Source organism: Rutilus rutilus (assembly GCF_951802725.1).
Source record: "Rutilus rutilus genome assembly, chromosome: 15".
Classification (NCBI taxonomy): domain Eukaryota; kingdom Metazoa; phylum Chordata; class Actinopteri; order Cypriniformes; family Leuciscidae; genus Rutilus; species Rutilus rutilus.
In genome coordinates, this window is record NC_140220.1 from 5,029,667 (window position 1) to 5,054,896 (window position 25,230).

At 38.1% G+C, this 25,230-nt stretch overlaps 1 protein-coding gene across 1 annotated transcript; it reads right to left on the reverse strand.

The window, feature by feature from the left end:
- Window positions 1-1,153: 1,153 nt before the first annotated feature.
- On the reverse strand, window positions 1,154-24,298 carry rab10 (RAB10, member RAS oncogene family). Its single transcript, XM_084431549.1, has 6 exons — window positions 23,444-24,298; window positions 12,440-12,500; window positions 9,092-9,230; window positions 7,972-8,061; window positions 7,439-7,540; window positions 1,154-2,287 (listed from the first exon to the last, which is right to left on the reverse strand). The coding sequence occupies exons 1-6, from the start codon at window positions 23,568-23,570 to the stop codon at window positions 2,201-2,203; spliced, it is 606 nt and encodes a 201-aa protein (XP_084287675.1). The 5' UTR covers window positions 23,571-24,298; the 3' UTR covers window positions 1,154-2,200.
- Between the last annotated feature and the right edge of the window lie 932 nt (window positions 24,299-25,230).

Here is a 25,230-nt window from a genome sequence, read left to right on the forward strand (position 1 = left end):
AATAGGCTACTTCTACAGCATTTATTAATCTTAGTTGATGTTAAATTCGACATTTATTAAAACCTATTACATTATTAAAATCAAAAGTTGTATTTGTTAACAGTAATGCACTGTGAACTAACATGAACATACAATGACCAGTTGTATTTTTATTAACTAACATTACCAAAGATTGATTAAAAAACAAAACAATAATTGCTCGTTGTTAGTTTGTTAATGGCCTATATTAACTACTGTTAACAAGTGAGACCTGTTGTAAAGTGGCTAATAGGCTAATAGGTCGATCGTATGACAATTTTACTATTTTTTAATTTAGAAAGGTGTGACTGTCTGGTGGTTTATAAACGGACCATAGAGCTTGTTTTTACTATAAAACACTGTTAAAACATTAGAAACATTTGGTGACGTGCAAAAGGAAATATAAACGGCATTATAGAAGTATTACAGAATTTATAGAAGCTTTAAGTAATATACAAAGTCTTAAGACTACAGACTAATTTTTTTTTTTTTTTTTTTTCACCCCCCAAAATACGTTTGTGAGCAGATGTGTAATCACACCACCAGCCACCAGGAGGAGACAGAAATACACTGCATATGAAAGACTTTGACAGTATCTGGTCTAAGATCTCTTCTGATTAGAAGTTGAACAGCAGGAAATCTTTGACCAAGTTCTCTTACAACATTATTTCCTTCTGAAAAGTTTTTTTTTAATTCTAAAAATCAGAATTTAAAGGGTTAGTTCACCCAAAAATGAAAATGATCCCATTATTTACTCACCCTCAAGCCATTCTAGGTGTGTATGACTTTCTTCTTAGTTATAATAAAAAATATCCTGGCTCTTCCCATGTTTATAATCACATTGAATAGTTTTTGAAGCCAAAAAAGCTCATCCATCCATCATAAAAGTAATCCATTCGACTCCAGTTAAAGGCCTTCTGAAGTGAAGCGATGCGTTTTTATAAGAAAAATATCCATATTTAAAGCTTCATAAACTATAATCACTGGCTTTCGGAATGTGTTGGAATATGTTTTAACTTCACAAACCATATTGATCAGTGGTCTTTCAGGTACTTATGCATCTCACAGTAACTAAAACACACACACACACTCGCCATTACAAACCCTCCATGCTTGAATAAACGGGACCAACATGTAACTTAAACAAGCTTGTTTTTAATGGATCTGCAAAATCGTTTGAATTTCCAAAGAGAACGCTCCCCTCCCTGACACGTATCTGGACTAGAAGAGATACTTCCTGTGAATTACAAACATGGCAAAACTTACAAAAGACCCCAAAAAACCCAAAGAAACCAGCATGCAGGAGAGAATGAGTAACTGAGTGAGGGGGGGGGAAACAACAAAACAAAAATACATTGAGGAGTTTCATAAAATAAGTCATTCTGAAAAATAAAGAACAAACTAAACTTAAAAAAAAAAAAAAAAAAAAATTGTATAATGCCATTCTCTTCTGAGCAAAATGGTTGAATCCAGATGGTTCCACTCGGGCGTGTGTTGTGTGGGGTTGAGTTAGCAGGTCAAGCAGAGAGGAGAGGACCAGTGTGTGTGTGTGTGTGTGTGTGTGTGTGTGTGTGTATATATATGTGTATGTTACAGAAAAGTGGTGTTTAAATGTGTTTGAGGGGGAATGAGCTCTAAGGCTCTACATTAAGGCACCGGACGAAAGAAATCAAATAAAATAAAAAAACAAACAAAAAAAAAACATCTAGAGAAGATCTCTCACACTAACACACAACACTAACCCCAAAACACTGGACAAAAGTCTTCATCTAGGATGTCATACTGAACTCTACGCCGCTCCTCTGCGCCGACGGACAGCGTCTCCAGGTCCACTGACGCTCTTTTTGTAGTGGTGAATGCGAGTTTGTTTTTCGTTTAAATTCATTTCATTCTTTCTTTCTTTAATCTTTAAAATAAGTACGAAGAAACATGAAATGACTCTCTTTACTTTTTTTCAGAAATAAAATGATGTCAGCAAGCAGTCGTGAGTGTGAGAAACGTTAGAGATGTGTTTTACAGAGAATCCCATTAGAAGGACAGAACGGAAGAGTGTTAGACAGAAATGAGGGATAAGTGAAAGAGAGAGAGAGAGAGAGAGAGAGAAAAAGAGGGATATAGAAGAACACATTGTGTGTGTGTGTGTGTGTGTGTTTGTGTAAAGTGTGTGAGTAACTGTGTCTGTTCAACTGCAGCACTTGGTCTTCCATCCTGTGACTCCGCCTCCAGTGCTGATGTCCACGTTTTCACTGTTGGGCTCTTTTACGGGCGTCTGCAAAAAAAAAGATTTAAAAAAAAAGATTTAAAATAAGATATTTTGCTCCACACTTTGAGCTTTGGCGCCAACTCAAGTTTGTTTTAGATCATTTTGGCTTTGTTTGGTTGGTTTCCAGCACTGGTTGAGTCACTGTCGCAGTCCGGCTGATCGGGATGTTCAAACAAACAGAGCGACGTTTTGATGGTGCCACAATGTTTATACTTTTCACTGGAATCAACCTATTAATGGTTTACAGCTGTAATCAAAATTATTCAACCCCCATTGCAAATCAGGATTATTGGCTAAATTTACAGACTTTTAGCTGTTTGCACTGAACAAATCAAACTAGGGCTGAAACGATACGTCGACAATAAGAAATTGTCGACAAAATATCTTGTTGTCGAGTAGTCGTTTGATCTCACGTGACCTAATGTAAGGGCCTGCAATATCGCGATTTGACCGCTACGGCGCTGTAGCGCTAGAGTGTAATGCAGCCGTTACAAATGCTATTCACCTTTGGCTAAGCCCCGCCCTCCTTAGTTACTGTTGCTACGTCCGACAACTTCATCTGGGCAACACGGTGGCGGTAACGTTAGTCACCTTAAAAACTACCACAACAGCGTGTCTGTAACATTAACGTTAGGTGTTTGTATCTTGAATAACAAAGTTAGCTAACATCCAGCCGCTAGTCAAAACATACAATCCTGACTTACGTGATAACTAAACTATCGCTAAGCTTGCTTGCTAGCACCTTGATTCTTCATTAATTAGGGTAGAGAACCGAAATCATAACCTAAAACAGCATAAAGCTGTCTAACTAGTATAACTTCACAGTAAGGTTAAAAGCAAAATTTACCACAAAAGTGTACTTGTTGATCCTTGAAGGGTTTAGCTGACTGTGAGGACGTCCACACAGTTTAATCCAAAGACGGCACTTGTCAGGATTTGACTTCGGTTTTGGGAAGGGAAAAAAACGGACACCCCCCTCCAACCTCTCTGGGAAACGCATATCTGTGTTACAAATGCCCCAGGCACAACGTTTAACCATATTTTTGATAAAACTACGACGGTAATAGCCTGCCGAGACCAAAAATATGAGACGCCTGTGTTAAAGTCAATGGAGCGCTGTGAAAAAGTGTCGGACCTCTGTGGGAGCTCGTTCTTGGCTGCGCTGTGATTGGTCAATCTACATTCTAGGGTGTGGCTTAGCCAAAGGCGAATTGCGGTAGAAGAAAACAGTGCGAATTATGACGGAGTGCAAACGAATCCGAACTAGCAAGGTGTGTGAAAGTTTCACAAAACTTCAAACCAAGAATGCTGTCGTGTGCAATACATGCAAGGCTTTTCACGGGAGCACAACATGCATGTTAAAGCACTTAAAGAGGAAACAAGAGGAGCCGGTGAGAGGTGAATGTTCTCCAGCTGGAGCTAAATAACTAGCAGTAAATCTCTTTATTAGAGAATGCAATACAACTAATAATATTAACAATAATAATATATTTACAGTAATGTGATGATTTATTTTTGCATATAATAAAGCTTGATCGAGCTTAGGAGTCAGGGCTGTTTTTATTATTGTAACACTATTAGGTATTACAGTCTTATCACTTGCCTGTATTTTGCTCCATATTCATGAAGACTTACAAAAGGAGATGTTATGAAGAATATCATGTCAGTTACTTTTTCATACTGTAAATTAAAAGGTGAATGAGAATGTCTCTGTCAGCTCAATTGTCATGTCAATTTTTATTTTATTTTTATAATAATTGTTTGCAGATTAAGTTTGTCTGTAATGCAGCTGATTCATTTTTTTCTATTGAAAGAGAACAGAATATTTAAACAATGCTTAGAGAGCATTTGTGTGTGATTTGAGTTGGACAGAAATCTGAAAACTTAAAGAGAATGACCCGTTTAGTTGGCTCAAAGTTCATTAAAACAACCATTTCAAAAGCTGAAGTGATTTTCTTTTTTATATTATAGTTAGAATATGTATAACTCAGTGTTTTAATTAATCGATTAATCGTTCTAATAATCGTTAGATTAATCGATTATCAAAATAATCGTTTGTTGCAGCCCTAAATCAAACAAAAGTCATTGAAATAGCTCAACACAACAAATGTTTCAAGGCGTTTCCCCAAATTCAACTGAAAATGCAACTTTTAATGACTTCTGCAGTCTCAAAATGATTCAACCCCCTGAACAGAATCCCTCACAACAGCACAAGTCTGCAAAACAGGTGTTGTCTCACGCACACCTGATACGACTAATCAAGGGCTTCATTAGTTGCACCAGGTGTGCTTGAGCTAGAACACATGAAATATCTGAACTGGCTAGGTTTGTTGAGTGTCACGTTTGACAGCATGTTAGAAATATGGCTAAGTCAAAAGAGAGATCCAAAAAAGTTAAAGGTACAGTAGGTGATCTGGGAAATGCTAACGTTAACCTGTCAGCATACCAATCCCACCCTCCCTGCAATTCGCAGTCCAAAGCCACACCTCCTCCAAAACACATGAAGGCACACACACACAGCTGCTCTCGGCAAAGCTTCACAAGAGATGGCGTTAAAGGATAACTGTCGCCACAATGCAGCCTAGGCTATTTTTGTTAATCTACCCGAGGCGAACTTTCGCGTAAAAGCATAATTAGAATGGAAACGCCACTTTTAAGTTTGACCGTGTTTTCGGTTTCGGTCAAAATGCCTTTTGAATGGGAGCGCTTGGGGCACTTAAAATCACTATTTTTAAAACACTAAGAAGGCTCGACACAACATGAAACTTTGCTCTCAGTATCACCAGAGGCTCTACACATGAACTCCAGCATTGACAACATTGTTTACTCTCCTCCCTGTTACGTTGCATCCGGAGATTGACTATTTTTGACTGTCAAAATGCCGGCGGACACAGCTACAGTGAGTTGTTCAAAACCTTCTTTTTAGTTAAACTCTGCGAACACAAACAATGTTCTCAATGCTGGAGTTCATGTGTAGAGCCTCTGGTGATACTGAGAGCAAAGTTTCATGTTGTGTCGAGCCTTCTTAGTGTTAAAATAGCGATTTTTTTTTAATGCTATCATAGAAGTGCCCCAAGCACTCCCATTCTCAAGGCAATTTGGCTGAAAACGAAAATACGGTCAAAATTAAAAGTGGCGTTTCCATTCTAATTATGCTTTTACACGAAAGTTCGCCTCGGGTAGATTAACAAAAATAGCCTAGGTTGCATTTTGGCAAGAGTTACCCTTTAAACTAGCTCATGTCTCAAAGCACGTAACATTACAAAATAATGAACGTAAACAACTTAGAGAGCTTGTATTCATTGCTGTGTTGATACTGTTGACAGGGAAACGCATAATTCCACTAAGAGCTGGCTGTCGTCAAAGACATACACAAATTCATCAGTGTCTCAAATCAACAGAAACAGAACTGGGCTGGGGAATCTTTAGTGGTTCAATTTGGATTCAGGGAATCACAATGCAATTTATTCAGTGAGGTGATGTGGCTCATCTTGTTGAATTATGATTCTGAACACACAGACTCGTTTCTGCTCTAAAATAATAGTATCTAGAAGAGTAAACACCAGCTGAATACACGAGAGAGGTCAGCTGCTGTAACTGTGAATTTATGAGTCAAACAACATCGATGCTCTTTAGCATTGCAGTGTTTTTGCTTAAAGGGATAGTTCACCCAAAACTGAAAATTATATCAGAATTTTCTCCATCTCAACCCATCCTAGGTGTATAGGACTTTCTTCTTTCAGCCGAACACAGTCGGAGCTATATTAAAAAAATATCCTGGCTCTTCCAAGCTTTATAATGGGAGTGAATGGTAACTGAGATTTTGAAGCCCAAAAAAACGCCCAATTATCCATCATAAAAAGAATCCATGAGACTCCAGTGGGTTAATAAAGGCGTTCTGAAGTGAAGCGATGCGTTTTTGTAAGAAAAATATCCATATTTATAACTTTATAAACTATAACTATTGGCTTCCGGTAACGGCTGTACACTAGGGCTGTCAACGAATATTCTAAATTCGAATATATATTCGAATAGTTTTAAAAAACAGAATTTCGAAGGTGAAAATTAATATTCGAATGTGGAAAAACACGCCCGCGGTAGCAGAGGCGCGGCTGTCTGCGCTGCCTGAGGGGTTCTATATACTGTAGAACTTCAATTAATGTTAATAATATTTGTTTCAATCACTGAATGAAGCCTGCTATATTTGGGACAAGAGTCGCGACCTTAAATTGCTTGCACAAAACTCTTGATCAGCACTCAACATTTGTTTATTGTTGTTGTTCATTTAAACCGTTATGCGCAGAGAGCGTGAGGGTGAGGGCGACAGAGAGAAAGAGTGCCTGCGAGTGCGAGTGAGCGAGCGAGCGAGAGTGAGGTCTGCCATTAGTTGATTTAATTGTTTTTGTGTAGGTAATACGTTGTCAAATATGTTTAAACTTAAATAAACTACCTATACAAGTAGTTATGTCTCTTTGTATTAATTTGTCCTGTTATTGACGTAATGCGCGTCATTGACAAAATGCGCAACCAGATGTTCGAATATATGTGTTTTTTTTTAGAGGGAATATTCTAACCTCATTTTTGAGCAATTTTGACAGCCCTAATGTACACGAGTCGAGTTCCGGCTGAAGAGTGACCTCTAACCCGATTCAGTGATGAACGCGAAAGCACAGAGGATAGAGCAAACAAAACACCGCTCACAAATTAGAAGTCTAAAACGAGAATTATCTGAGGAGCTTGAGTTTGTTGCCCAGCCCAGAGAGGCGTTTACTCTCACCTAAGATTACGCCACGCCAAAGTCATACGTCATGCGTCGGGTCAGAGGTCACTCTCCCACTGGAACTAGACTCGCGTAAAGCCGTTACCGGAAGCCAGTGATTATAGTTTATGAAGTTATAAACCGCTTCGCTTCAAGAAGGCCTTTATTAACCCACTGGAGCCGTATGGATTACTTATGATGGATGGATTATCCCATTATAAAGCTGGGAAGAGCCACAATATTTTTTTATATAACTCAGATTGTGTCATATACACTTAGAATGGCTTGAGAGTGAGTAAATTATGGGATAATTTTCATTTTTGGGGTGAACTAACCCTTTAAATGCATTAAACTCAATCATACCGATTGTGATATCAGTTAGAGATTCCAGAACTCACCTTTCTGAGAATGTCTTCTGCTAACGTGAGGAACGCCTTCTCGATGTTGATGTTGGCTTTTGCACTTGTCTCGAAGAAGCGTATTCCGTGTTCTCTGGCGATCTAAGGATCAGCACAAGAACAGTTAATAGTGGTCGACTGATATATTGCCAAGGCTTTTTTTTTTATATAATTGGCATCGGCTGACAAAGTTTTTCTGATTGGCTAATGAATGGGACTTTTATTTTGACAGTGTATGGGACTTTTATTTTGAAAGCACGGAGAACGCCAGCGCTCCCATTCTCCGTCGTCTTTATTAATTTTCGCTCTGTCTAATTAATGACAGAATCAAGAAGTTGCAGATTTATTTTTTTAACAAGTTCAAATCATTTTTTATTTCATATTCATTTGTACTATTATGTAATCAATAAATATATATAAATATATATTTAATTTCAGTAATTGTTATGCATGTGTTTTTACTATCTTTAACCTTGTTAATCAAAAACTAGTGGACAAATTGACCATCCAGACCCATCCATCCAGTCTCTCACCTGTTCCCCCTTGGCTTTTGGTACGATACGTTTGTCCTCCATGTCACACTTGTTGCCTAGCAGCATCCTCTCCACATCCTCGTTAGCATGCTGCAATAAACATACACACATTTGAGACGATGCATTCTTACACTATCCTTACAAATAGTGACATTTAGACTGACAGTCCAAATTAAAGTGGCTTTGGAAGTCTTTGAAAAAAACAGCACTGAGGAACTTAGTTTTGTAACAGTGGTGCAAGTGACTTGATGATATGAACAACACGCCACCAAACAACACAACCACATCCCTAATGGAGTCTCGTTATATGAATTCTCTTGAAATTGCTGATTGTTGGGAAATTCTGCATGAATCACACTGAAATTCAAAAAGTCAGCAGTTTCACTACACGGCTACATATCTTTAAGTTGCCGTTTTTACAGGACTGGAACTTCAAAAGTCCTACACCAGCGGTTCTCAACTCAAAACTGGGTCGCAGGTCTGTTCTATTTATAAAAAATAAAATAATAAATAGCAACTAACCATATGATCATGCATAGTCAGACTAGTAAAATAAAAGGGCTTGACCTTTAAATGCTAGAAGAACGCACTTGGTCAAAAGATGTGTTTCCAACCAAATTTGGGCACAAATCCATATCTCAAAAATCAAAAACAAAACTATGCAATGTAAAAGAAAACTCCATTCAGTGTGATTTCACTTAACCAGAACGTGTTTTGTGCAGTCAATTATTGGCCAACATTTTCCTATTGAGGCCATGTCATGTTAATAAACTTAACAATAACCCTGGCTCAACTAAAATTAAAATACTCAAATATCAAAATAAAAACTCAAAATATTACCAGAAACTATAATATATATGGTAATATATCAATGATACTAAAATAGCACTGCATTAAGCTTTTGCAGTTCACATTGCTAATAAACTTTCTTCATTTTAGGCACACTTTTGTTGACTACTTTATGTCAAACGTAAAATCTGGGTCTCGAGTAAATTTCTCAACGCAACATCGCAACATTTTCCATTCAAACACACAATCCTATTGAAACATCACTTCCTGAACGACTTTTGTCTTTTCTGATGTTGTCAGAGGGTTGCAGTAATGTTGTGTGGAGACTGACCTCGTCAATGTTTCTGAGCCATTTGCTGATGTTTTCGAAGCTCTTGGCGTTGGTGATGTCATATACGAGCATGATTCCCATGGCCCCTCTGTAGTAAGAGGTAGTGATGGTGTGAAACCGTTCCTGTCCCGCTGTATCCCTGCACAAACACAATCAAAACACGTCAGTACAGCCCAGGCATCGAATGGATCATAAAACACACAGGATCCAAATTAAACTTCGGTTGGCCATAGCTGGTGACCATAGTGGACCAGCTGTTAAGCAGCACCGATTATTACCGACTAATTCCACCTCAGAAACTGTTGCCGTCCGCTATACTGCTGGTCAAACACATGTCTAATGTTCTTGTCTTTCAATATGTTACAAGTAGGGCTGCGTATTGACACAAATTTCACAATTCGATTCGATTCAATGATTATTTTGGATATCAGGTACAGTACATGGCAAATTTCAAATCTCTTAACTAAGGCTGTAAACTATGGGAGTCAGTTGTAGCCTATAGGCTTCATTAGCCTACTATAATATTGAAGGAAAAAATAAACTGATTTGTTTAAAAACTTAAATTACACTTATTTATTTTATAATAATACAATTATATGAAATGTAAACATTTAAATAGTGGCTGTCATAAAAACTTGCTAGATTTATTCAAACATGCATTAAATATTGAAGAACGTTACAAAATTATAATGAATATGTAATATGGTGCATATATTTAGCAAAATGCTCCTCTCTAGAGTTAATTTTTCTAGCTGACTGACGAGTTTATGTTCATTGGATATGGTTTTTCTGAGGTAAATGTGACGTTACATGCCGTTTTAATTACATCTTTCCACGGTTGAAACACTGATTGGGCGATTCCATGTGACAAGATACGCATTGATAAGTTGTACTTTTGTAATTTTGAAAAGTTGTAATCTTTTAACACACTTTCAGATGCTCATTCATGTTTATTTCGCGCTGTAACTGGTATTAAGGCGGAAGAGAAGGTCATGTGCGGCAGGGATGGAAATTAACTTTTTTGTTCACCGGCCACTGTGGCTGGTGGATTTCAAAATCTACCAGCCACTCAATGTTTTTACCAGCCACTTTCTTGTTTTTAACCAACAATGTGTAACTGCATGTGGAAATCAATACTACAAGATCTACAATACTTAAGCAGTTTATTTAATCTCAAGTCTCAATGAAATACTGACATTTTCTCTTTCTCTCTTATATATATATTTCTCTTTTTTACCTGGATGTGGCATTTGAATGATTCGTGGTCTTTTATGGCTTCCAGTTTTAGGTTTTTAGTCCCAACAATGAAACTAGGGCTGGGCGATATGGACCAAAAGTCAAATCCCGATTATTTAGGCTGAATATCGATATACGATATATATCCCGATATTTTTTCCGCAAAGTGAGAGCAAATGTTCAGTCAAAGTCAAAGCCAAATATGACATGCACAAGTAGTTTTATTGAAACCGGCTATTTCCACACACACAAGTACTGTCCCCCTTTACTTAACATAAATTGTAAGAATATGACTAGGCCTAATAGTAAAGACTAGTACTAAATAAATAAACATTAGGCCTATACTAAAGCTATTAAATAGCAGTCCCAAACTAGTTTTTGTTAATACAATGTTGGTATGAGCCACTAGAGTCATTTAAAAATATAAAAAATAACACAAAGAAAAATAAAGTGCCATTTTGGGGTTAATATGGAAACAACAGTTACCATGGTGAATACACAATATTAACAATAACTGTTAATGAACCATGGAAACTGCTCCTGGTGAATAGAATGAAAATCATCCCTGCATTACTTTTATTTTGTGTAATTTACAACTTAACGGCGTTGCATGCTCGTAGTTTATTTTGCACTTTATATACAGTGAGGCGATACACAGCGCGCGCCGCCATTTGCGCGTGCAATTGAAGAGTGTGCGCTCCGAGCTCAGGATAACGGCTGACGTGACAGGACAAGAAAGTCCGTTTTTCTGAGGTGAAAGACTTTATTTCAGCGTACACTTATGTCCTCTAAAAGTGTCCGCCGTCTGTGTGAAACAGTATATTTTTATTTACCCGCCACGGTGGCCGGTAGGTGAAGCGAGTTTACCCGCCACAACACAAAATCACCCGCATTTGGCTGGTGGCGGCTGCTAATTTCCATCCCTGATGTGCGGTCCGCGCTGCTGCTGCTGAGCTAGAGCTGAGCCAGAGCGATCTCACGCCACAGCGCCAAAACGGTATTTATGTTTTGTAATTTTGTAAGAAAATGGACGTAATTTGAAATCTGAGACTTTGTTTCATATCAATAGTAACAAAGCACAAAGATTATTGCGATTTATTGGATGGGATGTGCGCTACAATGTTCCATTCATTCATCAACTGAAAACAGGATGACTAATCGATTCTTGGGATTTAAGAATAGATATCGGTTCGTAAAAAAGAGAATCGATTAAAATCGAGAAATCGATTTTTTTTTTTACCCAGCCCTAGTTACAAGGCAATTTCACAGAATGTATTCAAAATGGAAAACAGTGCTGGGATGATAAGCATAAGAACAGACTAGGCATGCTAACGGTTAATCGATGATCAATTAATTGTTGATAATAATTTCATCAATAAAAGTATATCGATTTGTGTGTGTGGCTCATGCACAAAATGTGCAGCAACAATGGAATTATTTAGGTTCTTTTACCTTTTGTATCTGCAGTACACTTGTGTCATGGTGACGCCTACATCGCTGCACTACCTGACACTTTTAGCCGTTTTACTAGGAAGCCCAACAATTTTTTTTTTCTTTTACTGTCGTCATAACAGAATGGTAACACATTCCAGGTCACAGGCCACCGAAATGAAACCATGAAGAACAACATTTTTCTAGTAGATCAGTCTCTGAATTGCATGCTAGCAAGTCTATTCATGCTTGAATGAAGTTTTCATTTTGCATCCTGCATATAAACTAGAACTGAACAATATATCAAATTGATAATATAGTTGATGTAATATATATAGTTGATGTTGGTACTATATAGTTGACATTACCAAATTGAGATAAGAATTGGTGATATTGAAATATTATTTGTTAGTTTAAACTGATGTAAAATTAAATTGTCAGATTTGTGACATTGCTTTTTATGTAATGCTACAGTAAAACACTGCTGTTCACTTTTAGAAACCATTAAGACTTTTTTTCTCCCGGAAAAATGTGAAACTTTTGGTTGGTTATTTCATTTTCAGTTATTCAAAATGTAAATATAATTTAAATATTAACTTAAAGCATTTACATATCACATTATCTATTTGTATAATGTGTGTTATGAATATGAAACCATGTTAGCACACACTAAGAACTTACCATATCTGTAGCTTTATCTTCTTTCCTTGCAATTCAACTGTTTTGATCTTAAAATCGATTCCTAAAGAGACAGAACAGAAAGAGGAATTTAGGAAAGACACTTGAAAGCATTCACAACCCCGATTTATTTCTGTAATCTAGAGTAAAACACAATATTCAATGGGAAAATGTGAATTTTATTCATTGGAAATTGATTGGATCCACCGAGGCTTTTCATATTAGAATGGAGTCAGATCTGAATGCGAGTTTGCAGTGGATTGTGGGGGATTTGCTCTCCTCCTGAACTCCATGTTCTAGGAGGCATTTTGACCAGAATGTTGAGGCTGAAGCGCAAGAGCTTCTTCACAGATCCCAATGGTGGCGCTACTTTTTCCAAGTAGAATGTTATTTGCTATAATCACTGCAAGCTTTAGCACATTAACTGGCTTAGTTAAAATGACTGTTCACAGTTTAGAAAGTTTGCCTGATCTACAACAATGACTACATTGAAGGTGCTGTATGTAATGTTTTTGACTGTACTAAAGCACAAAAATACCATAGTATGTTTGCAGAGATTTAGGAAACATACTAAGTTCACATACTTGTTTCTCCATAAAGCAATGCTGCAGCTCAGTATTAATAATATCGCTGCGTGATCAAATTTGATGTTTAAATTTGATACTTTTGATATTAAAATTTCCCTATAAGGAGGTTCCCTAGGTTTTTGCACACTCCTTTTTTTTAATAAAAGTCAATTTTATCTGCATCTCAAATTAAAGCTCAGTGCTTTACTGTAAAATTTCCAACAAACAAACAAGTAATATTATTAGCATTAGCAACTGTACTTATTAATGCAAAACAATAGTAAGTTTGTGTTTAAAAATCCCACTAGCGCTACCAAATCAGGTGCTTGCGACAACATCTGTAGAACTTAATGGCACCGCTTTTACTATACGGACTCAGAAAACAGTAATTTATTAATAAATAATTAAAATGTCTCAACACATTCATAATCATTACTTTTGCCGGTGCTTTGCTTGGCTATATTAGGCCTATAGGGCTCTTTATGGTTTAGTATTCCCCCCAGTATATATTTAAGTAATTAAATTAATATAAATGTGCGATTAGTCAACTAATAATGGCTTAAATGATAAGAATTTTTTGCACTAAATGGCTCCAATACTGAATTTTCATCATTCAATGTAAAAGTGTGGGATGTGGAGGCAATGGCATACATTAATTTGTTGTAAAATCATAAAAAATCATGACTTGTGAAAATTTGCCTCTAAGGGCTTTAGCGTGGGAGAAGCTTTTTCAAATGAGAAACAAGACTGAGCACTCAGTGTGACACAGAAAAGCATCAAGAAAACGCTACACTATCTATAGCAATAATAGCCTATCGATGGGGGATTTCTACCATGTTCCTAAATTTAAAAGTAAAGAAAGATATAAACCACGAGGTTTAAGCAGCTCAAAGTAGCATCACAATGTTTGCTCATGAGTAGAGAGATCTCTACCGTTCAGAGAGAACACTAGCAGCGTGTGTTGTTGAGACTAGCACGGACTAACACGGGCACGCAGACAGAATGGAAAGGTTCATCTGTGAAACTGCTGAGAGAGTTTAACGGCCCAACTGCACAGTAAAAGCATTCAGACAAATTCACACTGGAAAATGACCTGAACAGATCGCTGGTAGCTACTTTGTCCTTGCCACACACACACACACACACAACTGATGTTTGCAGAGAAACTTGGATTAGTAAGCAACTCCCACAATACCCTGGCAACCATAAGCAATGTGCAAAAAAAAAAAACTTAGCAACGACTTAAAATCACCTAAAACACCTTAGTAATGGCATAGTAACAAACTAAATCACTCAAAACACTTTAGCAACCGCACTGTAACAACCCTCCTCAGCAACTGCATAGCAACAACCTAATCCACTCAAAACACTATAGAAATGGCATACTAATGACCTAATCCAATTAAAATACCATAGCATCTACATAATAACATCGTAAATTAGGGGATGCACCGGTTGCCGTTTTTTATTTCTTTGTTTGAGCAGATTTATTTGTTGTTTATTTGCTCTAATACAGTACCCTGGAAAAGACAAACAAAACAACATTTGATTCTACCATAAATGTATAATTTTACAAATGTAGACAGACATTCACCCCTGAAAAATATACGGCGAGAGTCTAATCTACCAGTTAGCTCCGCTGGTAGCTAAGCGTATGGGGCTTGTTGTGATTGGCCGTAGTGATTTTCAAATGCAAGCTTGGTGCCGCCCCTCGAGTTGGCCGATTTTCATTAGTTGATGCCAGATCATCAATCTTTCAGATTTAGGTCTGGATTTCCAGGCTACTATTACAGGCCAAACTGGCATTAAAAAAAATACTTGTAACCACTGGAAATTATAGGTGAAACAGCTATTTTCGGTTCTGGGCGAAAATGCTCTTTGGAGGGCCGAAATCAGTGATGGAGACAGACATTTGATTAGCGCTTCTCCAATGGCATGTTTTGACTGTGTTCAGCATCTATTTCGCACACACTGTGGATAAGCTACAACAGTTAAAAGTGTCACTAGCTCTGAATAGACAATATTAACTTCCCGATTTAAATCGGTAATGATATGGTTTCTTAAATCTAAAATCTTTTAGTCGGTGCTGTTTTCTGTTGATGAGTAGCGTGAATAAAACTCAACTAAACATTTGTAACATGCCTGCAATCCAATAATAGCAAAAAACGTTTTGCTGTGTAACTGTTAATATGAAGCAAAGTCTCAACTTTAAAATTCTTTCGATTTTATTGTGAATTTCAAACAATAAATATCACTAAAATCTCTTTAATATGGCAGATGGCTGTAGCACCTCAGTTCAAGCGCTTGTGAAGTTGAACCGATCATCTCATCTCCTCTTTATTACTAGTTACAGCAGGAAATAAACAGGGGTGAACACCGGAAGGTGTGTCGAAAGATACATCACAGCTTATCCAAATGAATCCTGTCTCATGATATCACTCAGTGTCAAAACGGCTTGTAGGTTATACTTAAGATTACATTTCAAGAAAGCTATTCAATGTCCATAAACTCAGTTAGCTAGAAAGAAAAAAAAACTCTAGAGAAGAGCATTTTGCTAAATATGTGCACTGTATTCCACATTCATTGTATTTTTACTTAACCTGTTAGTGATGTCTTCATTATTTAATGTATGTTTGGATAAATCTATCAGGAAAACAAGTTATTACAGTTTATTGTCATTTAAATGTTTATATTTCAGCAACAAATGGAGTAAAAACAATTCTGTTATTAAAAGGTAGATATAAAACTGCCTTATGTGCAGTTTAAATGTTTGTACAACTCAGCTTTAGCTATTTGAGTGTTAAGAATTATTTGATTATTAATTTATTTGTTTGCCGTTTACTGCCAAGTGCGCATCCTGAATTTTCAGTTTCAGCCCAGAGTTTTCATTTCGGTGCATCCCTACATAAAACACACACTGTACCTGCACACACACACAAAAAAAACGTACAGACGAAGTGAATGAAAAAGCAAATTCACACTCTGACAGTAGGTGGCGCTTGTGGAACAGCAGCGATATAGCATTTCCTTGGTTAATGCTGTACCAAAGTAGCCTGACGTCGCCATACTCAGATTCTAGTCAGAATATGAGTCCGATACTGCTCCATTGGGCTGTGATTATGGGGTGTGTTTCAACCAAACCAGGAAAGAAAATGCCTCTGCACTCAATTGGATAGACCTACAACCAATCAGAGCAACGGAGAAACCACAATGACCACAGGGTTTTCACTGCGCCCCATTTTCTTGCCGACCATCAGGGCCAGCTGATAAATTAAACTTTTGCCGAATCCCGTAGGAAGGACGGCAAAACATCTTTCTGATCGACAAATGCCTTGATTGCGGTTCTCTGTTCCTTTTTAATGTGCTGTCGATATCTTCTATAACAGACGCAATGGCGCCATCTTTGTTGTAAACGAATTCAACACAAGCGCTCTTTGGTGACGCGGATGATTACGTTACTGTTGATCGTATAAAGCCCACCCTGACAATTTGATTGGTCCGAACAGCTCTGGTTCGAGCATAGTTGCTCCTCAACGGATCAAGTCCGGACTGAACTTCCCGACCTCAAATGTTGTGGGCGGGGCTAAGTTCAGCTGGCATCCAGGCTACTTTAAAGCAACAACATGGAACTTTTCCTCTGCGGTCGCCCTACAGGTTGGAAGCGGAATTGTCCATTACCGCTGTCGTAAAATGATTTACGGTTACTGTCAACGCATTCTCATCCCCAAATCGTCACTTTCAAACATTCTTCAATATCCGACGCACAAAGCACCCGTTAGCGTCCATATGAGACGCTTCGGTTATGGGTAGGTTTAGGTCTGTGGTAGGGTTATGAGTCTCATATGGACGCTAAAGGGTGCTTTGTGCGTCCGATATTGAAGAAATTTTGAACGCGTCAGTATATGATGACTTGGGATGAGAACGGGCTGTTACTGAAGCATGCAGGTTTTTTTCATATGGGCAATGATAATATTATTAATCTTCCTCCTTTCATAATTTATACATGTTTAGTAGACTAAACATTTTAACTCAAACATTTGCGATTTGCATGTCGATTGCAATGCTCAAATCTGAACGAGAATGATAGCGATAGCATCCTAACCATCTAAAACTAACGTTAGCATGTTAGTGTTTACTAGCTACCAGATTGATAATTCGCTCATCTACTAACGTTAGCTGATTCATGAAGATAAATGGAGGACCAGATAGTTTCCGTAACGTAGCCAGGCAGACAACAGATTAGAAAAACTAAAGATAGTATGCAAGCAATTTACTTACTAGTTCAACAGCATGACGGCCAAGTCAGCATCGGTCTGACGATAAGCTCACGCCAGCGAGCAAACGCTCGACCATTATTGATCCTCGTCCTGCCTTTCAGTTTATCACTCTCCCTTTTCCTTTTCCGACTCTACTCCGACAAAACCTTGGACTTCTTACGTTTCGCTGCTGCTTCAGCCATGACGAAAACAGACGCACGAAAACAAACGCGCTGGTTGGCCTGTCACGGTGGGCGAAGTGACGTATGCCGTAAAGCAGTCGAATTTTGTAGTTCTTTTTGAGCTCTGGTTACTACCCGCACCCCGAAGTTACATAGTGCCAGTAAAAGCGATACAGACCCCGTCAGGCTCTGGCAGACGTCTCATTCAACCTATTGTAAGTCGATGTACCATCACAAGGGTCTTGGAAATATATTATGAAGGTTGAAAAACTACATGTTGTTACTTTAATAGGCATTATACAAAGGTAAGAGGAAAATGAAAATGCCATCGAAACTTTTCTGAAGACAGTCAGTCAGTTCCCTCCAATTCAATTTATATTTTTCTTCTAATATTTTGAGCATCACAAACAGTTCCCTGCTGATGCATCTGTGCTCTCCTCTCTTCTTTGAGTCCGTCTTTAGCGTGTCCCGTCTAGCCAGTGTTTACAGACTCTGTTACATTTACACATAAATGGAAATGATTGTAAAGCAGTTTGAGTGCACATCCGGAACTAAGAACGGCCAATCTAAAACAAAAGAAACGGCAAGTTGCCAATCGTGTGTTTGGAGCAAAAACCGCCCGGTTCTGATTCATGACCAGTCGACCAGGGCATCTCTAACCTAAGCCACTCAAAATACCTCAGCAATGGCATACAACAATCAAGTCCACTCAAAACACATTAGAAATGGCACAGTATCAACCTAAATCACTTAAATACATTATAGCATCCAAACGATCACTCAAATGATGACAAAACAGCCTAACACATCAGCAACTGCATTGTAAAGGCACTAACCATTTTGTTACCGAATAGTCTAAACAGGATTTGGAGTGCTTTAATGTTCTAACAAGGCGTGTAAGGGTACACAAAAATTATGGTTCGGGGGACATACCTTGGTTTTGAAGTCACAGTTTTTGGGACAGCTCTATTTGTAAATAAGAACATCTTTCTAACATTTACACAAACCCGTAAGAAGCAAGTTATGTGTTGAGGAAAACATGTCTCAAATGCATCAAGCAGCATTCGTATCTGATGTATAACTGTATGCTTATGAGTAACTTTGAAGCGCTTAATATAAAGTATGTGTCATGTTTAGAACAACTTGGATCATTGGCTACTTTTCCCACAGCTGCACACTTGGTTTCCTCCGTATTTTTCAAATATGTTTGCAACATCAAAGTATATCGATATCAAATTCTGCACACAGAAGTTCCACGCATATTAAAATAACCGCATTCATTCAGTATACAGGCAAGCCGAAACGAAAGACCCGTAACAAAAATTCTGTACGAATATGTGTACCGTTACACCCCAAGTTCTAACATGCAGAAAGACTGACCAGCATATTTAGCAGTAATGCTTAACAGAACTCAAACCACACACACACACACACACACAGCTGCACTATGGGTGGGAGCTGCTTTATGAAATGATACACAAATGAGCAGCCAAAGACTGAGTCACTCTCATACAATACACATAAACCACCACAGAGAACGGAGATAGAAAGAGAATAAAGAGTGAAAACTCTGATGAACATGAGATGTAAAAACACGACACACACTCAGAGTTTAACCTCTGGAAACATGTCAAAGTCACACTCACTCAAAAACAGCAGTCTAGTATTTCGAGCTTAAAGAGCAGAAAGTTTGAGCACAAAATGTGACAATTCTGCCATCATTTACTTCTCCTCCACATCTTTAACAACCTGCATGCTTTTCTTCGGTGGAACTCAAGATAAGATGTTTCGGTGACGCTATTCTATTACATACGATGAAAGTGAATGAGGACTAGGAGCTTTAAAAACGACGTAAACGTAGTTGACAAAAAAAAACTATATTATTCTGCCCTACATCAACAAAGGAAAATAAAACACAGGTTTAAAGTGACGTAAGGGTGAGTAAACTGTTTGAGAAGTCGTCTGGTTTATACTGGCTAGTACAGCACCAAATGTGAGGCTGGTTTAAATAAACTTGGGTTATACGAGTTCTGAACACAAAGGACATGGAAGGGTTCCTGACAGGCAGCCAATCAGACCCCTTCCCATGAGCCTCTGCAGCTGTGGGGCCCCTCAGGGGTCAAGACTGAAGCTCCGCCCAACTGAGCCAAGATCCTGTCAATCAAAGAAAAAGAATGCACTACTGCCAGTCAGAAAGGGGAAAAGTGAGAAAAAGCGAACTTTTTATGCATTTAGAAGTTTATACGATAATAAATCATGAGTTTAATAGTGCAAATGTGGTTAAGATTTGTGTTTGTGTGTGAGCGTGTAAGGTGATCTTTCTCCTTGGGACTGCAGGGAGTTTCCGGCGAGTATTTTAAGGCCCTGAACTACAACAGAAAGAAAGAGAGAGATGGACTTAAAGTCAACATGAAATGACATTCATAACCTATATTATTATTAAGTGACAGGGTATTTAAAAAAGGAAAATATGAAAGGTGAGACTTTAGTTTATCCATCAGGAATGAAAGTTTGCAGTCAAATGAAGGACTACCTTTCTGAAACAAATCTGTCATTGGTCAAAACTTAAAGGGTCAGGTCACCTAAAAATGAAAATTCTGTCATTTTATTATCAATTGTGGAATAAAATATCAATGTTTATATGTAAATAAATGTCTCTTTTATTTAGCTGTCAATGGAGGGACAGAAGGCTCTCAGATTTCATCAAAAATATCTTCCTGAAGATGAAAGAAAATCTTACGGGTTTGAAACGACATGAGGGTGAGTAAATAAAGACAAATAAAATAAAATAGCCTAGTTGCAAGTGGTTACTTTTTTCTAAACATAGATTGCAAAAACTATATGTAGTTGGAATAACATGGAGAATAATACCAGAAACATGCATTTAAGAAAAAGAAAATCGGGATTTTAAAAAAAGCAACCAAAAGAAACATAAGAGAAAACAGAAAGAAAGAACTGGAGTAGAAGAGAAATACAAGTGTGAGTGAAAGTGGATTCACTGATCTGATCACGTCAACCACAGTTTCCTGGCATTTCAGAACATCAACCTCGTGCTGACAGTATACATGTGCCACCTGATCACACACACACTTGCTGATGGCAACAGGAAGCCACAGGTTCGATGTGGTCACCTGACACACCGTGAGCAGTCATGTGACTCACAGTAAAGAGATAAAAACACCATTGTAAAGGTCACACACACACCCTTGCCCTTCCTGAAACCAGCTCAATATTTGTTTTCAAACCTCATCATATCCAGGATTTTATCAGTCCGAACCAATCAAAGACAGTAACTTTATTCTACTTATATATATGAGTCATGCGTCACTAAAAACAAGCAGATTGTTCCGCAGATTAAACGGTTTTACATTAACCAATATTGAATTGCCCATGTGATGTCATATGTTTACAAAATGTAAAGTCATTTAAGAGGAAGCACAAGTTATGAGCTACATTTCAGATCAAAGACTTTTTCTTTGGAATTAGTATAACGAGCGCCAATGAATCACTCACAATAGCCTGGAAGAACCAGAAACCGTGTATGGCAAACCAAGCCAATCTGAATTTCTTTTGTTAAACTTAAGTTTTTGATTCTTTTCTTTTTAGGAACAAGCTTGAACATGCATCACATAAATTGGTTGTACAGGCCAACATACTAGAACACTTAAACATTATCAACATCCAATTCAAATATAGGCCCCGTTTACTCCTGGTGTTAAGACGCGTTTTGGTCGATCGGATCACAAGTGGACGAGGGAGACACATTCCCGTTTACACCTGGTGTTTTAATCCGTCTCTTTTGTCCACTTTCAATCACTTCTGTCCTGATTTCTTCGAGGGGAGGGTCTATGGGTGGTAAATCTATGGGTTTTTTCAGATCTTTCGATCTATTGGATGAAATAAGCTCACGCAATTTACATATGAACACGGGAAAACACTCCGAGAGCATCAGCTTTAGTTTCTGCTCTGACAGCCACAAGACCAGCCGAACGCTGAGAGTGTGTGTTAGAAATCAGGAATGGTGAGAGAACATTGAGCTTGGTACGTTTTTCATTCTTCAAACCAAACTTGGGTCTCCAGCTAACGTTTAAATCCCGTCTGGCTAGAGATCTTCCCGTAATGTTCCCACATTAGATCAGCAGACGGTCTTTTGTGGCTGTTTGAACACATTCGACCACATGAGCGTTTACACTACAAAAGCAATCTGATCGAATGTGTTTTCAACTTCCTCTGGAAGTGGTCAAAAGTGGACGAGCTCAAAACGTTTTAGACGCCGTTTACTCCTGTATTTAGTGTCGTCCACTTGTGATCCGATCGACCAAAACGCATCTGATTACCTGGTGTAAACAAGACCATATAACAAATACTCTCCAAAAATATTAGGCCTATATAAAGAAAATAGTGACCTAAATATAATTGAATTATAATATTAAATAAAAATAATAATATCTACAACATAGAATATGAAAATTATAATTAAAATACTTGAATTCAATTTTGATTTCATGTTGACAAAGCTTAAGGTGAGTAACATCTAACAGTTACAAGATTTAAGCTTTTCTTCAGCCAAAACTCTTCAAAATCAGACAAAATGTCAGTGAGAGAGAGCATATAGTATCAGTTCTTTAAGATAAACGGACAGGGCCGGCTGTGTCTAAATTTGCCCCGTGAACTGGTGTGACACTGAGATCTCCTGTTACCCCCAGAGAAATGACCCTGCCGTCCGTAAACTGAGTTCAAGAGCATCTGCCGTATGACATTCTCATGTAGTTCCTGTGATCTAACAGGTACGGCCAGCTTCTCTGTTTAACTTTAACTCTCATTTTTGCATTTACCTTCCAGGGATCTGAACATAGAGGAAGAGTGAGGATAGAAAGTCTGTTATATCGCAACAATGGCGTCCAAACATCTGCAGCAATAAAGACAAGCAGTCTATCTTTCATTTACATGTTAAATGATGATTGACAGGTGACAGATGATGGATTTGACAGCTAAAAAAGAAAAGGTCAAATAAGTAGGAAAGCAAGAAAACGACTTTACACTCAAATACAACAAATCAAATTTTAACGTGGCCCTTTTAGGATGCTTGCAAAAAGTACCAATGTATTCTAAACACAGTCCACTCGAAATATACCTTGGAAAAACCCTGGCATAACAATACTGTAATAATTCAGTACAGTGGTACAATGAGAGTTTCAAAGTACTTTTTTTATGAGAGGGTTGAAAGATTGCAACTCTCACACCTGGCCATAACCCAAAAACTACAATAAACACACACATAGGCTAGCAAAAACCCATCTCAAGTGTGCCTTTCCCATGATATCATACTGAAATGACTGGTTTAGCATAGAGAACACAGTTTGGCAAACACTCAATTGGCATAAATGCGCATGCGCAGTAGCGCAGCAGATGACGCCACATTACTGAACTGTTTATGCTTTTTTTATTTATTTTTTATAACTTATGATCGATTATTTCAACAAACTGACAGGGTAAGCGCACTAGTGGCACAGTAAATATGTTTTGTACTGGTATGTTAACAGGTTTAACACTTAGGAGTGATGGATTTTTGGGGTTACTGCATGTAACAGGCCGCTTGAACATTTAACCTAAGCAATTCACGATGTATAGATCTCATCTGGACAAAATAATGACTAGGCTACATATTAAACATCGAAAAAACATTAAGTGAAATCCTCTGGCATCAAATTGCTATTTGTCAATCAACTCGCATGGTGGCGCGAACTTTAGCCAAATAACCTCAACAATAACAATATCATTGATCCAAAAGACATGACAACCAAAACATGCTTCACAACTCTACGACATGATTCTGAATCAACTGAGGTGATTCACTCAGCTGATATGAATCAGTTAGCCGGCTAGCATGCTAAAGCCCAGAATCAAGGCCTAGTCACCATGTATACACACATCTAACCGCATTTCTCAACTAAAACAAAGACTAAAACCCTTAGACCGGGTAGATTCGTGTGTGTGTCTCACCTATAGTGGAGATAAAGGTGGTGTTGAAGGCGTCATCGGAGAATCGGAACAGCACGCAGGTCTTTCCCACCCCAGAATCACCAATCAAAAGCAGTTTAAAGAGCAGATCATATGTCTTCTTCGCCATCTGAGCTATTATAAACACACACTGAAGAGAAGCGAATAGAAACTAAGTGTGTGTTAAATGGAAAGTGTGTGTCTGTTATCCGAAAACACACGCCGGACAGTCTCTTCACAGCTGAATTGCGTTGATTTCCTCTGTAGACTCTTTTTATATTCCTAAGGATGTATTTAAGATGCGTGTTTCCTCTCAAAGCGTGGCGTTTGGTATTTTTAATGTCTCAGTATTTCTTTCTCTCACACACTGTCGGGACAAAATGGCTCCTCCGCCCGACTTTCTTTCTTCAAACTACACCAGCGATCTGATTTAAATGAAAGCTATTCCGCTTCATCCCAGCGATGCCGAACCGCGTAGATCTCGTTTGACAGCCGGTTCCGTTACGACAGTCCTTACCGGGTCCGTTTGTGGAGTTTAGAAGAGGACAAACACATAGACGACCGACCAACCGCCGTCGCCTTCGAATGGAGCCTCCACGGCGACACCCTAGATTTTAGAGCCACGCCTCTCTTCCCGCCCCTACGTCAGCGTCCGGGTTTCTGATTGGCCGACCGCGCCGTTTTTCAAATCTATCTCGGACGCTGATTGGACGGAGCACAAAGCGTCCGGATACATTGACGTAGCTTTTACGGGGAGGGCGAATGCAGCTGGCGCAGCCCAGAACCTGGCCCGTAAACGACACTCCGTGGCCCGACAGCTAGTTTCCGTCCCGGACCATCGTTGCGGGGTGTGATTGTGTCACCGTGACGAATCCAGATGTTTAGTCAAACACGGTGACGTCAGTCCGGGCGTGCCCCTTTTAGAACATTTCCAAATGACAATGAATATAAGTTATCCGCTGACAATGCTGAAACGTGGTACTTCATTGCAATACCATGGTACATGTGCAAAACCATGCTTATCATGCACTCATTTTCTTTGTATATTTTTTTACGTTTTAGGCTACATTTATTCATTTTGCAGACGCTTTTAGTTTTATCTAAGGTGAACAAAATGTATTTATTGATTGGTTTTATTTTCTTCCTTATTGACGGTGTAAGTTTGTGTAATTGTTATTAACTGTAATGTATGTTTAAGGTGTTTTTACGTATTATTTATCGTTTTAACTATGCCATATGATCCTATGGTCTTTTCTCCCTGCCCAGGGACTACAAATGAAATGTCGCTCTTGTCTATAGTCCCTCTAAATAAACTAACAATGTAAAAAGTGAACAGTTGGATCAACTTAAAAAAAATTACTTCAATTGGTAACACCTAAAGAAATTAAGTTTTCTCATGAAAAACGTGATAATTTAAGTTGAGAAAACTTAATTTCTTTAGGTGTTACCAATTTAAGTAATTTTTTTAAGTTGATCCAACTGTTCACTTTTTACAGTGTATTAAATAAATTAATACCGTTTGTATATAGCAACATTTCCAGGGTTTGCTGCCAGTGTAATAAAACATTTTTATCATCATGTGCTCACGTGACGACACATTTTTTTTTTTTTTTATTAAATGTTTTGGGTGAGGTACAACATTTTGCAGACATATATTAGACATCATAGAGTTGTGATGTGCCCTAAAAACAGTTGTGACAATTGAATTTAAAGTTTAGAATGTTACAGTTTTTTCTGTATAGCAAATACTGTAAAGCAGAATAGAGTATAAGGGAGAGGAAACAGTCAAT

Excerpts from the sequence above, each read along its gene's own strand:
- rab10 (XM_084431549.1), bottom strand. The coding sequence starts at position 23,570 with ATGGCGAAGAAGACATATGATCTGCTCTTTAAACTGCTTTTGATTGGT. Across the intron at positions 12,501-23,443 it reads CACCTTTATCTCCACTATAG|GAATCGATTTTAAGATCAAA; the intron begins GTGAGACACACA and ends CTGTCTCTTTAG. Across the intron at positions 7,541-7,971 it reads CAAAAGCCAAGGGGGAACAG|ATCGCCAGAGAACACGGAAT; the intron begins GTGAGAGACTGG and ends GCTGATCCTTAG.